Source organism: Chiloscyllium plagiosum, unplaced genomic scaffold, assembly GCF_037043375.1.
Source record: "Chiloscyllium plagiosum isolate Xiang-an unplaced genomic scaffold, Cpla_swu_hap1 HiC_scaffold_4, whole genome shotgun sequence".
In the NCBI taxonomy this organism is placed as follows: Eukaryota; Metazoa; Chordata; class Chondrichthyes; order Orectolobiformes; family Hemiscylliidae; genus Chiloscyllium; species Chiloscyllium plagiosum.
In genome coordinates, this window is record NW_028270142.1 from 116,771,053 (window position 1) to 116,787,602 (window position 16,550).

A 16,550-nucleotide genomic window follows, 5' to 3' on the forward strand; every position below is an offset into this window, starting at 1 on the left:
ACTTTTTCACGCTACCAGAGGAAGTGGTGGAGGCTGGTACGATTACAGCATTTAAAAGGCATCTGGATGGGTATATGAATAGGAAGGCTTTAGAGGGGTGTGGGCCAAATGCTGGCAAATGGGACTAGACTAATCTAAGCTATCTCAGAGCTGACAAGTAACCTTTTGGGGTTTATAAAATCATGAGGGGTATGGATCGGATAAATAGATAAGGTCTTTTCCCTGGGATGTGGGAGTCCAGAACTAGAGGGCATAGGTTTAGGCTGAGATGGGTAAGATTTAAAGGGACCGAAGGGGCAACTCTTTCATGCAGAAGGTTGTGTGTGCATGGAATGAGCTGCCAAAGGAAGTGGTGGACATTCAAACACCACATTTAAAAGGCATCTGGATGGGTATCTGAATAGGAAGGGTTTAAGAGGGATATGGCCCAAATGGTGGTAAATGGGACTAGATTAGGATATATGGTCGGCATGGACAAGTTGGACTGAAGGGTCTGTTTCCATACTGTACATCTCTATGGCTCTATAGAATGTGTTGGTTAAAATGTTAAAATAGGGGGGGATTCTTTTCTTCAGGTTCCTGGAGCCCAGTAATGAGTTACATCCTGTCATCTTTTTCTTAAGTAAAAGTACATGAATATTTGTAGAGAGCTGGTAAGATGCACAATAGATAGTAACTTGCGATTACAAAAGGTTTCAATTATTAAAATGGGAAATGTGGCCTGTCTATAACTAACAGAGAAATTAGGAATAGCATCAGATCTAAGAAAGGGGCGTACAAATAGGCAAAAAAAAGCAGCAAACCTGAAAATCAGAAGCAGTTTAGATTTCAGCAAAAGATGGGGAAGAAGGAGATGAGCGTAACAATACAAGGAATATACAAACTGATTTTAAAAACTTCTGTAGATATGTGAAGAGAAAAATAACTAGGTAGGACAAATGCAGGTCTCTTACAGTTAGAAATGAGGGAAGATATAATAGAGAAAAGAGACGGTAGACCAATTAAATATATATTTTGACTCTGTTTTCACAAGGGATGACACCTAACATCGCGAACATGCCAGGGGGGTGTGTGTGTGTGTGTGTGTGTGTGTGTGTGTGTGTGTGTGTGTGTGTGTGTGTGTGTGTGTGTGTGTGTGTGTGTGTGTGTGTGTGTGAGAGATATAAGGCCACAAATCCTACAAACAATGAATGAATTGGAGGCTCACCTTTCAAGACTGTATAGACTCTAGAACAGTTTCTGTGGGTTGGAGGGTAGGTAATGTAACCACACTACGTTAACAAGGAGGTGGGGTGAAAATAGGAAATTATACAGACTTATTAGCCTCGTATTGTTTGTGGGGAAATGCAGCTCATAACCGATTTAATAACTGACGAATTGGGCATTCAGCATAGGTTTGATTTACAAAAGACCTATCATGCTTTACAAATGGAATTGTTTTGAAGATTTAATTAGTAAAATTCATAATGGACAGCCAGTGGATATTGTTTACATGGACTTTCAGGCTTTCAACAAGGTCCCATATTAAAAACATTAGCAAGTAAAATTATTCACATGGGATTGGAGTAGTGAACTGCCACAGATAGAGACCTGATTGGCAATGTGAGGTTTTGAATTTTGAAAATTCAAATCAATGTAGGAGTTTCATAGTGAATGGTAGGGCCTTAAGGAGTGGAGTGGAACAGAGGGCCCTTAGAGTTCAGGCACACGGTTCTCTGAAAGTGGAGTCATAGGTAGACAGAGTGGTGAAGAAGGCTTTCGGCACACTGGCCTTCATCAGTCAGGACATTGAGTATGGAAGTTGGAAGTTTTGTTGCAGTTGTACAGGATGTTGGTGAGGCTGCACTTGGAGTATTGTGTTCAGTTTTAGAACATAGAGCAGTACAGTACAGGCCCTTTAGCCCTCAAGGTTGTGCCAACCTTTTTATCCTACTCTAAGATCAAACTAACCTTATGTACCCTTCATTTTACTATAATCAGTGTGCCTATCCAAGAGTCTCTTAAATGTCCCTAATGTTTCTGACTCTACTACCACTGCTGGCAGTGCATTCCACGCACCCACCACTCTGTAAAGAGCCTACCTCTGACATCTTCCCAAAACCTTCCTCCAGTCATGTTAAAATTATGCCCCTTCATGATAGCCATTTCCACCCTGGGAAAAGTCTCTGGGTATCCACTCTATCTTTGCTTCTCATCTTGTACATCTATCAAATCTCGTCTCTTCCTCCTTCGCTCCAATAAGAAAAGCCCTAGCTCTTTCAACCTTTCTTCATAAGAAATGCCCTTACATTGTTTTGGTCACATTGTTATAGGAAGGATGTTATTACATTGGAAAACCTGCAGAAGAAATTTACAAGGATGTTGCCAGGACTCAACAGTCTGAGTCATCGACAGAAATTCAACAAGCTAGGATTTTTTTCTTTTGAGCATAGGGGACTGAGGGGGGGATCTTGCCCAACTGTGTAAGAACATGAGGCATGGATAGGGTGAATGCACTCAGTCTTTTTCCCAGGATTGGGGAATGAAGGACTAGAGGGCATCAGTTTAAGGTTAGAGGGGAAAGAATAGAAGGTAACCCGAGGGGCAACCTTTTCTCACAGCGGGTAATACATAAATGGAATTAGCTGCCAGCCCATTGAGGCGTGTTCATTTAACAACATTTAAAAGGTGTTTGGACAAATACATTAATAGGAAAGGTTTAGAAAGATATGGGCCAAGTGCAAGAAAATTGAGTCAGTGTGGATGGACATTTTGGATGGCATGGACTCTGTGCTGTAGGACTCCCATGATTCCATGACAGAAACCCAAGAGTAGGAATAAATGGATACTTTTCACAGTGACAGACAGTGACTGCTTCAGGAATCTGTGTTTGAACCCAAGCTATTCACTATGTCTTAATAATTTAGATTGAGTAACTAAGTGTAATATCTCCAGGCTTGCAGATGATGCACATTTGTGTGACAGGAAGGATGCAGCGAAGCTTCAGTGTGATTTGGTTGCTTGCAAATGTGTGATAGATGAAATATAACATGAATAAATTAGGTTATCCACTTTAGCAAAGACAGGAAGGCAGATTCCTATCTGGATGGTGAGAGGTTGGGAGAGCAGGATGTGCATCAAACTGGATGTGCTCTTATGTCAGTTGAAAGTAAGCATGCAGCTGCAGTGGGCAGTGAAGAAGGCAAATAGCATACTAGCCTTCAAAGCAAGCAAGTTAGTACAGGAGTAGAAAATACAATATATAGGGCCTTAGTGAATGACTCCTTGAGAATCATGTGCAGTTTTAGTCTCTTTATTTGAGAAAGGATTTTCTGGCTCTGGAGGAAGTGCGAGAAAGGTTTACCAGTCTGATTCCTGGGCTAGCAGAGCTAACTTATAAATAGAGACTGGATTGGTTCAGACTATATTAACTGAACTTTACAAGAATGAGATGGAGCTGTAAGCAGCCAATAAAATTCTAATGTGACTAGACAAGGTAAATGCAGAAAGGATGTACTCTGACTAGGGAGTTCAAAACCAGTCTTGTTGTCTAAGAATATGCATAGGGCATTTGGTACTGAGATAACAAGATGTGAAAGGTTCTAGGCAAGTGTTGGAAAGTGCAAGTAAAGTAACTAGGTGCTTGTTTTGACTGGCACAGACTTGAAGAGCTGAAGGGACTTTTTTTCTGTCTTGGAGAGGAGAAATGCCTTCAGCCAGAGAGTGGTGAGCATTTGGAATTTTCTCTGTCACAGAAAGTGGTCAAGGCCACATCTTTGATGTCTGGATTTGGAGGAGCTGTGTTGGACTGGGGTGGACAAAGTTAAAAATTTCACAACGCCAAGTTATAGCAAAAGATTACAGTGATACAATGATACATTGAACAAACCTGGATTGTTAGATGAAAGACTTAACAATCTAGGTTTGTTCAAGAATCACTAATCTTTTGCTATAAATTCTGTCTCTTGTGGTTCTGCTTCATCGCCACCTGATAAAGCAGCGCATCACAAGCTAGTGCTTACAAATAAACCTGTTTGACTATAACCTGATGTTGTGCGATTTTTAACTTTGATGTCTGGAGAAAGAGTTATGTCATCACTTGCCTAGAACCTTTCACATCTTGTTATCTCAGAATTAGAAAAGTTTATCAATCTTGTTTCCAATTTCCACCCTGCTCTCACTTTCACTTGGTCCATCTTTGACTCCTCACTTCTTTTCCTCAGCATCCATTCCCATTTCTCAGGATAAAGTGGCCACCAATATCCAGCACAAACCTGCTGACTCCCACAGTTATTTTGACTGTACATTCTCCCACCCTGCTTCCTGTAGGGAGTCTTCCATTCTCCCAGTTCCTCTGTTTCTGTTGGATCTGTTCTAATGATATCTTCTACAAGGCAGTCACTAAAATATCCACCTTCTTCATCAGCTGAGGATTCCCCACCACGATGGTTAGTAGTGATGCCAGTGTTTCTCATCAATTTAAATTGACCTTGCCAAAGAAACACTGGTATCACTACCAGGAAAATCAAGACCATGAACTCTAGACAGCACCAACTTCATCAGCAAAGATACATCCTCAAACTAGTAGATCTGTGCCTCACCACCCACTTCACATTCAATAACAAAACCTGCAAACAGCAACTAATGAACCTAAAGAATCTATTAGATACTACCAGCAAAACTGTCATTTACAAGATACCATGCAAGAACTGTTTAAGAAAAAAACACTACATCGGACAAACTAGCAGGAAATTTGCCACCAGGATACATGGATGCCAACTGGCCACCGAAAGACATGACCCACTATCACTAGTTTCTATACATACAGACAAAGTAGTATATCATTTTGACCGGAACAACACACACACATCCTAGCACATGCATGAGAAACAAAGACATGCATGAGAATTCTTAGAGACATGGCATTCTAACCAGAACTCCATCAATAAACACATTGATTTAGATCCTATCTACCTTCCCTTGCGAAACAAGAAGCAGAAATGACATCACCCACTTTAAGAAACCAAGACATACCACCAGCACTTCACCAGAGACTCTCACTGATAATGTTACCTATTATAGTGACGAAAAGTCTGAAAACAAACCTTCAAGCTCAGCGAACTAACTTCATATTTCTGCCCCTTATCCTTTGAATCAATAGTTAAGAAGTTTAAATTGCACATGGAGATAAGACAACTTTTGAAAAGAGAAGTTACCTTTAAAAATTGACTATTGTAGATGGTAGAAAACTGAGATAGAAACAGAAAATATTTAAAATGCTCAGCATTTAGAGAGAGAGAAAAGGAATTGGCGTTTCCAGTTGATGACCCTTTCAGTGCCACCACAGCTGCTGACGGACTTTCTTTATATAAAAACTTAAATTTGTAGTACAGCTGTACTGGCAAAGTTATAAACAGTAACCACTATTTTCCTTTTCCATTTTTAGTTGACGAAAGTACAAAGCCAGCCCAACGTTTCATTTAAATTTGCAAATCTTGTGTAACTGTTGGTTTGTTGTTAGATTCTCTTTACCTCTTTATATTTGATGGCTTGTTTGTGTAGGTAGTCCTATGAAATTAAGCCTGGCAGCAGAAGAAGTGGCTACCTTCTATGCTAAGATGCTGGATCATGAGTACACTACAAAGGATGTCTTCAGGCAAAATTTTTTTCATGACTGGAAGAAGGTATGTCTCTCTCAATTGAGAAATATAAAAAGGGTAAAATCTAAAATTGAAGAGCAGAATCAAAGGCCATGACTATCTGACAAATTATTAATTAAGTGTTGCAAAGCTTGGACTTTAAAAGACTGTAGATTAGAAGAATTAAGAGAGACTGAGTTCTGTGTTTTAAGGTCCAACTGAAAATGACTGAAGTGATTTACATATGTTTGATTTGAGACAATTAATTTCTTTGAATATCAACGTTTTAACAAGAATGTAATTCATTAGGAAAAAAGTGCATGTGAAATTTAAAACTTAAAGTCCTGTAAATCTGTTGCATTCATGAACAGGCAAATTAAAACTGGAGGTTTATAAACTTAACGAAAATTGAGAGCAGACTTTACACATCTTGCTTTGTATCTATGGTTACTTCTGCAAATGTTGTTACACTCCCTGAAATGAATCTAAGCTGGTCCAGCATAAACCACAATGTGAATGGTACTTATACTTTTTTTTAATCATTCATTCTTAGGTTATGGACAGGATTGGTAAGCTGCTTTCACTGTCTATATGTAGTTAACTTGAGTAGGTGCAGTAATAGGCCTTCTTGAGTCACTATACATCCTCCTACAATAAATGATTGATAAGGATAGCAGAAATTTGGAATTCACTTCTGCAGATGGCAATTTTAGATAACCTGAGTTTTAAATGAATAATTTAAGGTTTTTATTGGTCAAGTCCTCAAAGAATATAAGACAAAGGTAGTTTTCTGGAGTTTGGTCACTGATCAGCTGTGATCTCACTGAATAGTGGAACAAGTTCAAGGACGTTTTGGCCTTCTTCTGTTTGTGGTAAGACATCCCTTTGACCTAGTAATGAAGATGGGAATGCTATATAAATTGGAGGGACCTTGCAGGTAGATTCATTCCAATGATTTGACAGTTTTTGTATTGAAGGTTGCGGATTTAAAATTCTGTCAAGTTGAGATTGAGGAATTGTGCATCCTGTTTTTTGGCATCTACTCCACACGAAATGCAGTGCTAGTAGTGGAATATGAATATTACCCCCTGTGGAAAGGGCACCAGTCAAATGAACTGGTTTGTCCTGGATAGTTTTTATAATGGTGTTGGTAGCTGCACCCATCTAAGTGAGTGTATTCAATATCTATAAAGTTCAAGTCTATTATAGTGGAGGTGCTTTTTAAATATTCAAGGAGGGAAATCACTGAAAATAGTTTGATTCTGCACAACCTTGTTGGGTTGACTGGTCAGATGAGGCTTCAGGTTATGAGTGATTTTCTCCTCCACCAAGTAGTGATATTGCTGTATTTAATTAAGTTGATGTCATTGAAGATTTAAGGAGATAGTTGTTCATTGAATAATATTTTGTCAAAATAGGGAAGCAATTAACCGTGGTCACTTACGTTAGATTTTAATTTCAGATTTCACCATCTGCCATGTTGGAATTTCTCTCTCATTCCAATTTATCTATGCAAAGAAGTAGAAGAGGCAGGAAGGTTGTGTTGGGAAACTTCTTAATCTGGCAGACCTGACCCTTTAAAAAGGCTGCTACCTATTCTATTTTTCTCCTGGTAGATGAGCAGAATGAAAATTCCAGAGTCGGGTTTTGGTGGCCATAGAGATTGATGAGATTATTAAGTAAAATTACCTCCCTCAGAATCTTGTATATTTCAATAAAATCACCCTCTTCACTCTTCATTCTTATAAACTCTAACAAATAGAGAGTAACTTTTCAGCCTTCAATCTCTTCATCCTAGTCTTTCCAAGGCCAATATATTCATTTTTAAATATAGGGACCATTACTGAACAATACGTCCAAGTGCAGCCTCACCAACACCCTCTATAGTTGCAATATCATTTCTCTGTTTTAAAACTCCAACCCCTTTGGAATATTAGTCAAAATTCTAATTGCCGCCTTAATTATGTGTTGCATTTAAATACTAACTTTTGTCTTTCACACAACCACACCGAAATGCCTGTGTTGCACTTTTGAAATACAACTTTCTTTCCATTTAAATAAGTCTTCCAAAGTGAATAACCTCATTCTTTCCTATATTAAACTCCCATCTGCCAAGTTTTTGGCCACTCACTCAACTATCTATATCCCTTGCAAATTTCTTACGTCCTGATCACAGCTTGCAGGTTTTGATGTTCTCCTGTATCTGCTGCCCGTTTTACAAAGAAGTCCAAAACAAAAGATAAAGAAAGTGGTTAAGGAGAGATGGAAATGTGAAAGTGGGTGACAAAAGGAGAAAATGGGTCTACTTTGCTGAGCGAAGTCAGCAACACATGGCCTGGGGCAAGTGCTGGATGAAAGGAAAATTGAGAAATATTGAATCATAGACTGTAAAGTGCCAAACTGGAAAATGAGATATTCTTGTAGCATCTGCCTGGCATTTTTTAAATGTAATAACAGGTGCTGATGCTGACCAACCTGCTGAGTTATTCCAGCAAATTTTGTTTTGTGCATTTGACTGTGTCTTGTTTTGAATTCCTCATTTCAGACTGGGTTTCCACCGTGGTTTATGCCTCCTTTTGTTTCCTTCTGAGAATTCACACGCCTTGTCTGCTTACTGAAAGAAGCCCAACTCCATTAAAATTATGTAGCATTTAAACTGCCCATGCCCATGGTAAAGCAGTCAAGGGTGGAATTGGTGTATTTGAATGGCTGAACTTTATCCATGTCCATTGTAAGAAACTGGAATGGGTTGAGAATGAGAGAATCTGGTCCCACTTGTATTTTTAAAGGGATTTTGTGTCACCCAACTTTGCAGAAGTTCAGTCTGCAACCTTTCATGCAAACTGAACAGTTAAGACTTTCCCTATGGTGTGATGAACTCAGATTCTGTGTATTAGAATGTTACATCTCAGCTATTTAAGAAATTTTGAAACTTCCAGTCTTCCTGTTGGTATCTATTACACAACCTAATGAAGTGATGCAGTTTGACTTTAATACATCAAGTTTCATGCTTGGAGTTTTTATAAATTTTCCAATAATCTGATATGGATTCTGCTGAGCTGATATTTTAGCTATTGTTTATAACCGAGCATTAAGCATCAAGATTGTGCAGGTAAATAGTGGAAGTAAATGGATTACTGAATATCACCAGTTTGAAGCTTTCTTCACTCCATTTACTCTGTGGGTAAAACAAAATAACTTGTTTAGATTAACTTAAGTACCTGTTATTTGGATGCATTACATCCCACTATGCAATTTGATAACTATCAGTCATTGTCATATATTATTCAGATCATGACTGTAGTGACACAATATATGTTTCTACTGTGTGACTATAGAAGACCTGGAATGATGCATATATGCTATGCAAAGATAGTTTAGGTCATATTTAGCTCTGCCTTTGACCAAATAATAGACTATAGAATAAGCTGCCTGCTTATGCAATCAGTGACACTGCATAATTTCAAAGAGCTAAATCATCTCCTGACTCAGATCACCCCTTACAAAAGATACAAAAGACAAAAATAAGTTAGGTGACGAAAGGTTGGGAGAGGGCAAAACCTCAAAAAAAAGGATTGCACTTTAAGACCAAGCTGAGAGGAATTCCTTGTCTGAGCATAGTAAATCTCTGAAATTCTTTAACATAGAGGATGGCTGAGGTTAGTTTGTAAAGTATATTCACAGTTGAGAGAGAGATTTTAATCAGAAATGGAATTAAGAGTTATAGGGGAAATGGCAGGAATGTGGATTTGAGGATTATCAAATCAAAGCAGACTCAAGGGGCTGAATGGCCTTTTTCTGCTCCTATGGCTCATGGTCCAGTGTGCAAAATAAAAGGTAATATGGACTCCTGGTCAACTTTTACTTCTCCAACAGGAATGGAGAGAGATTTCCATTATTGTCATCAAAATATTTAGATTTTTTTTTGTCTGGCAGTTTTAATTTTGTGCACCACTATATACAGAATGATTTGATACCAAAGTAGAGCTTGATTTGTTCGCTGCTGCCAACAAAAATAGAAGTTTGTGAACTACTCTTAGCAATAAATTCTGTGTTAACATAACAGTCATTTACTGTTTTGGCCTTCCACTTGAGTGCAGGAAATGAATGAGCAAGAGAAAAAAATAATCACCGACCTAGATAAATGTGATTTCACACAAATGCATCAATACTTCACTGAAAAAGCAGAGGCCAAGAAAGCATTGCCCAAGGAGGAGAAACAGGTGAGAAAACATTTTTAGTAAAAGTTTTTTTAAAATTAACTTCTTGTCCCTCGAGTCATTGCATGCTAAAGTATAATCTTATCGGTGCTAGCACCTCACCAAAATGATCGATCTTTGTTTGAGAGTAGAGACAGTGAATGCCAGCAAACTGCACAATAACCGTTAAGCGCAAACCTGATCATTTGTTAAAATTTGAGTTCGATTTTATTGTCACATGTACTCAAGAATAGGAGTACAGTGAAAAGTGTACAACGTCACCATTCTTCAGCACTACCTTGGTTATTAAACCAGAAATTTTAAAAAACAACAAATAATAATAAAAAGGGCAAAAGTGGTAAAACATCCAGATCTTAAAGTCTAAAGTTTTATTTTTGTGAAAGTTGTGCCATAGAATTGGAAATAAATCCAACTAGCAACGCCTTTTTCTCTGGAAGAGAGAGCAAGAGAAAATGAGTAACAGCTACTAGTTAGTAGATCAATTGTGAGAAAACTCTTAAGATAGAGGCAAGGGGACAAAGTATGTTGGTAAGATTTATATGAATTGCTCCGTCAGAATTCAGTATTGGGTGAAATGGCCTCTTCCATTGTTATGAGCTTGTATGGACACTTATTCCTAATTCCACAGTCGTCTTGGGGATGAAGCAGTTTGATTCATTATAGGACCCGAAGGGCAGCTTACTCCTGAAAACTGGAATGTTCACCATTTCAGAGCAGGTATTGTGCAAGCCATTATTTTAATGAATAAATGTTTCTTCCTAATCTACCCATGGTCCATCCTTGTCAATGTATGACCACAGCTGGTTAATATTCTATTGCTAAGATTTTTTTTCATTTGTGGAAGGTGGGTATTATTGCCTATCCATAAACAACCTTGAAGGTGGGAATGAGCTACCTTCTTGAACCACTGCAGACCATATGTAGGTAGACCCGCAATGCTGTAAGGGAGAGATTTCCAGGATTTTGTCCCAGTAATACTGAAACATAATTCAGTGTAACTACCACTATTTTCTACTATTCACAACCAGTAGCAACCATTTTGTATCTCAATCCCTCTTTCACGACTGTTAGCGTTCCCTTTTATCTTTTTCTCTGGGCAACTTCACCATCACCTCATCTCTTAACAAGGTAAGAACTATGATGAGTTGTCATATTTTCCAGCCCACCTTTCAGTTCTAAAGATGAGTCATCTTGGGCTGAATGTTAGCTCTTTCTCTCTCCAGCCATGCTGCCAAATCAGAGTTTCTCATATTAGTTTTTCCTATTGTCAATCTGTGTAATGAACTCTGCACATCAGTAAGCAAAATGCAGAACAGGTGAAGAATGTGCATTGTTTCGCAAATGAAATATTCCATTTAGAGATGAAGACTGCTTTCCATTTTTTTTTTAATCTAACTGACTTTGTTAGATTAACAAAGGACAGGATTCCATATTCACAGCCCAGTTCTCTCCTTTCCTTAGGCTGACATCACAAGTGCAACGAAAATGTTAAATATTATTAGCCAATGTCATTGAGAGGAATTTCACTGAGGGAATGTTTAGGACAAGAAATGCCAAAACGCCATACCAGTTTATTAGGAGTTGCTTTGAGATGAAGATCAAAGAAATCGTTACTCTGCAAATTGTTTGTTTAACACAGAATCCACAAGCAGTTGATGGAAAAGCTCAACAGGCAGCATCTTTGGAGAGAAGTCAAAGTCAATGTTTCTGCACAAGTGACCCTTCCTCAGGACTGATGGTAGCTAGGAAAATGTTGATTTATACACCGAAGATAGGTTGGAAAAGGGGGTAAGGAGGAAACAATAGGTGGGGTAGAGTCCAAACAGAGCAAAGAACAGTTCGATATACAAAGGATAATGATCTGGCTAGAAGGATGAATAGCTATTAGTGGGGATTGTTAGATGCTAACAATGGGTTGTGTATAATACAGACTGTGATAACAAGGCATCTAGTGGTCATAAGGACATGGAAGAGCTCAAATCCTAAAGTTGATGAACACTATATTAAATCCAGAAAGCTGCAGGGTACCCAAGCAGAAAGTGAGGAGTCGTCTTTCCAGCTTGTGCTGAGCTTCATTAGAACACTGCAGCAAGCCAGAGACAGGTGTTGGCCCACGAAAAGGGTAGTGTGTCGAAGTGGCAGGCAACTGAATCACCAGGTCTTTGTTCAAACATCAAGCAGTGTTTATTTTACATCATTTGGAAAATAATCTTCACTGGTAAACTAGGAGACATCTTCAACAACACAGAACTTCAAGAAGTTTTTATGCCATTGTATAATCACAGTGTTACATAAAATAGGACTGAAATTATTTAAAATAACGACGAATTTAGGACCTTCATGTAATCAAATTTAACTAATGGAGGATGTTATTGTCACAACCAAATAGCCCTACAAAGCATCCATCCACCCCTGTCACAGAAGGAGCTAAAATCTTTTCCAGAAAAATCAGCTTGGAAGCCATACCTTGCCTTGATAGTATGTGTTGTCAGAAATAACATCACTGAGTATTTGCCCAGATCAGACTTGTAGTATTAAAATATATTACTGATTTATTCATTAGGATGTTCTTCTGGGATCTATTTGTAATATTGTTTACTGGGACAAGCAACATATATGCTTTTGCACTTTGACCACTCAATATCTAAGAATCATTTTATCACCATAATTGCTGTTCAGCTGAAAGCAATACTTCAATTTATGCTGGGTTATTACTGATGTGGAGCTTGATGAAAGAATTGAAAAAAGACTAAATTTCTTGACAGAATTGTGTACCTTAAAGCTGTCACTCGAGAGCAAATAGAACCCATTGTGATAGTGCAAGTGCCATTTTATTTCTTCATTCATAGTTGTGGGTATAGGACAGTATTTATTGCCCATCGATAATCATGATGAAGGTGATGATCTGCCTTTTTGAGCAACTACGATCCTTGGTGCTTTGGAACACCCATAGTAAGAAAGTGGGTTCTAGGATATTGACCCAGTGGTAGTGACAGAGCAGTGATGTAGTTCCAAGTCAAGATGGTCTGTGGCTTGAAGTGGAGCATGCAGATGGTGTTTTGGCTGCATTTGCCTTTGACCATCTAGATTTTAGGGATCATGGGTTGGAAGGTGCGATCTAACCTTGCAAACCAGTCTCCCATGGGGAACCTTGTCGATCGCCTTACTGAAGTCCATATAGATCACCTCTACCGCCCTGCCCTCATCAATCCTCTTTGTTACTTCTTCAAAAAGCTCAATCAAGTTTATGAGACATGATTTTCCATGCACAAAGCCATGCTGACTATCCCTAATCAGAGTTTGCCTTTCCAAATACATGTACATCCTGTCCCTCAGGATTGCCTCCAACAACTTGTCCACCACCAATGTTAGGCTCACTGGTCTGTAGTTCCCTGGCTTATCCTTACCACCCTTCTTAAACAGTGGCACCATGTTAGCCAACCTCCAGCCTTCCAGCACCTCACCTGTTATTATCGACGATACAAATATCTCAGCAAGAGGCCCAGCAATCACTTTTCTAGCTTCCCATGGAGATCTAGGGTACACCTGATCAGGTCCTGGGGATTTATCCACCTTTATGCATTTCAAGACATCCAGCACTTCCTCCTCTGGAATATGGACATTTTGCAAGCTGTCACCATTTATTTAGCTACTTTCTATATCTTCCATGTCCTTTTCCACAGTAAATACTGATGCAAAATACTCGTTTAGTATCTCCCCCATTTTCTGCAGCTCCACACAAAGGCCACCTTGCTGATCTTTGAGAGGCCCTATTCTCTCCCTAGTTATGCAAGATTTGTGAAGGTTTGTAACTCAGGTTGAGGTTTAGGGTGTAGCTTTGCTCGCTGAGCTGTAGGTTTGATATCCAGACATTTCATTACCTGGCTAGGTAACATCATCAGTGGTGACCTCCAAGTGAAATGAAGCTGTTGTCTCCTGCTTTCTATTTATATATTTGTCCTAGATGGGGTTCCTGGAGTTTGTGGTGATGTCATTTCTTGTTCATTTTCTGAGGGGTTGATAGATGGTATCGCTTCACTTGGAGGTCACTACTGATGATGTTACCTAGCCAGGTACACACTCCCTAGTTATCCTTTTGTCCTTAATGTATTTGTAAAAACCTTTTGGCTGCTCCTTAACTCTATTTTCCAAAGCTATTTCATGTCCCCTTTTTGCCCTTCTGATTTCCCTCTTAAGTATACTCCTACTGCCTTTATACTCTTCTAAGGATTCACTCGATCTATCCTGTCTATACCTTACATATGCTTCCTTCTTTTTCTTAACCAAACCCTCAATTTCTTTAGTCATCCAGCATTCCCTATACCTACCAACCTTTCCTTTCACCCTAACAGGAATATACTTTCTCTGGATTCTCGTTATCTCATTTCTGAAGGCTTCCCATTTTCTAGCTGTCCCTTTACCTGCGAACATCTGCCCCCAATCAGCTTTCAAAAGTTCTTGGCTAATACCATTAAATTGGAGAATGGCCAATTTTAGAACTTAAACTTTTCCATCACTATTTTAAACTAATAGAATTATGGTTGCTGGCCCCAAAGTGCTCCCCCACTGACACCTCGGACACCTGCCATGCCTTATTTCCCAAGACGAGGTCAAGTTTTGCACCTTCTCTAGTAGCAACATTTCTGATATTGAATCAAAACATTTTCTTGTACACACTTAACAAATTCCTCTCCATCTAAACCCTTAACACTATGGTAGTCCCAGTCTATGTTCGGAAATTTTAAAAAATCCCCTACCATAACCACCCTCCTTACAGATAGCTGTGATCTCCTTACAAGTTTGTTTCTTAATTTCCCTCTGATTATTAGGAGATCTATAATACAGTCCCAATAAGGTGATCATCCCTTTCTTATTTCTCAGTTCCACCCAAATAACTTCCCTGGATATATTTCCAGGAATATCCTCCCTCGGCACAACTGTAATGCTATCCTCTTTCAAAAATGCCACTCCCCCTCCTGTCTTGCCTCCCTTTCTATCCTTCCTATAGCATTTGTATCCTGGAACATTAGGCTGCCAATCCTGCCTACCCTTGAGCCATGTTTCTGTAATTGCTATGATATCCCAGTCCCATGTTTCTAACCATGCCCTGAGTTCATCTGCCTTCCCTGTTAGACCCTTTGCATTGAAATAAATGCAGTTTAATTTGTTAGTCCTACCTTGTCCCTACCTGCCCTGACTGTTTGACTCACCTGTTCTCAGCTGTACCAGTCTCAGATTGATCTCTTTCCTCACTATCTCCCTGGGTCCCACCTTACTAGTTTAAATCCTGAGCAGCTCCAGTATATCTTCCTGCCCGTATATTAGTCCCCTTCCAATTTAAGTGCAAACCGTCCTTTTTGTACAGGTCACTTCTACCCAAAAGAGATTCCAATGGTCCAAAAGTGTGAATCCTCCTCCCATACACCAGCTCCTCAGCCATGCATTCAACTGCTCTATCCTCCTATTCCTGCCCTCACATGCTTGTAGCACCGGGTGTAATCCAGAGATTACTACTCTCGAGGACCTCCTTTTTGAATTGCTGCCTAACTCTCTCTAATCTCCCTTCAGAATCTCAACCTTTTCCCTTCCTATGTCGTTGGTTCCAATGTGAACAATGAACTCTTGCTGGCCCCTCTCCCCCTTGATAACATTCTGCCCCCTCTCTGAGACATCCTTGATCCTGGCCCCAGGGAAGCAACACCATTCTGATTTTTCGCTGCTGGCCACAGAAACGTCTGTCTGTACCTTGGACTAAAGAGTCCCCCAACACAATTGATCTCTTGGAACCCGACGTACCCCTCATTGCATTAGAGGCAGTCTCAATACCAGAAACTTGGCTGTTCGTGCAACGTTCCCCGAGAATCCATCATCCCATATGTTTTCCAAAACAGCATACTTGTTTGAAATGGTATAGCCTCAGAAGGCTGCTGCCTACCTCCTACCTTTCCTGGAGTTAACCCATCTATGTGACTGTATCTGAGACTTCCCCGCCCCCCCCCCCCCCCCCCCCCCCCCCCCCGCCCTTCTTATAACTGCCATCCGTCATATACTGTTGTTGCAAATTCCTCATTGCTTCTAACTGTCTCTCAAACCGATCCATTTGATCTGATAAGATTTGCAACCAACAGCATTTATGGCAGATATAATCCACAGTAACCCTTAAACTCTCTTTAAACTCCCACATCTGACAAGAAGTACATATCACTGTACTAAAAGCCATTTTTGCTCCTTCACAATCTACAGACCCAGAAAATAACACTGTTTTATTCCTCCACTAAACACTGCCCCAGGTTAAATTAATAGTTATGGTTTATATTTTAAATTTATTCAGGAGAAGTATCTCCAAAAACACATAATCAAGAAAGGACCCACTCCGCTCACTACTGCAGATTCTCTGTAGGCCACACTTAAAACAATGATTAACTTCTCTGATTCTGTGCTATGAACTTTGCCCAACCATTCCTCCAAGATCAGTTGTGAATTTCACTGTTAATTTTCCCAAACGCACTCCGATGTACAGGGATACATGAATTCAAACAGCAAAGGTAGTAACTGTGCAGGTTCACTGTTGTCAGTTTCTTTCTCTCTGTCTTGCACTGACCTCACCATGTGCTTCCTTTGTCAGTTCTTCTCCCTTTTAAGACTGCCTTGTTTTGACTTTTTTTTCCCAAAGTTCCAAAGCAATGCAACAGCAAATAAAACAGTTGTCATT

General features: G+C 39.5%; 1 protein-coding gene across 4 annotated transcripts in view; it reads left to right on the plus strand.

The window, feature by feature from the left end:
• Positions 1-16,550, plus strand: part of LOC122548918 (DNA topoisomerase 1-like) — a 144,449-nt gene that overhangs the window by 103,972 nt on the left and 23,927 nt on the right. For all 4 annotated transcript variants that reach the window (XM_087986612.1, XM_043687897.2, XM_043687895.2 and 1 more), the window contains 2 exons: positions 5,542-5,663; positions 9,719-9,841. In XM_087986612.1, the coding sequence (XP_087842738.1) occupies positions 5,542-5,663; positions 9,719-9,841 (245 nt within the window). The remainder of the gene's footprint in view (positions 1-5,541; positions 5,664-9,718; positions 9,842-16,550) is intronic.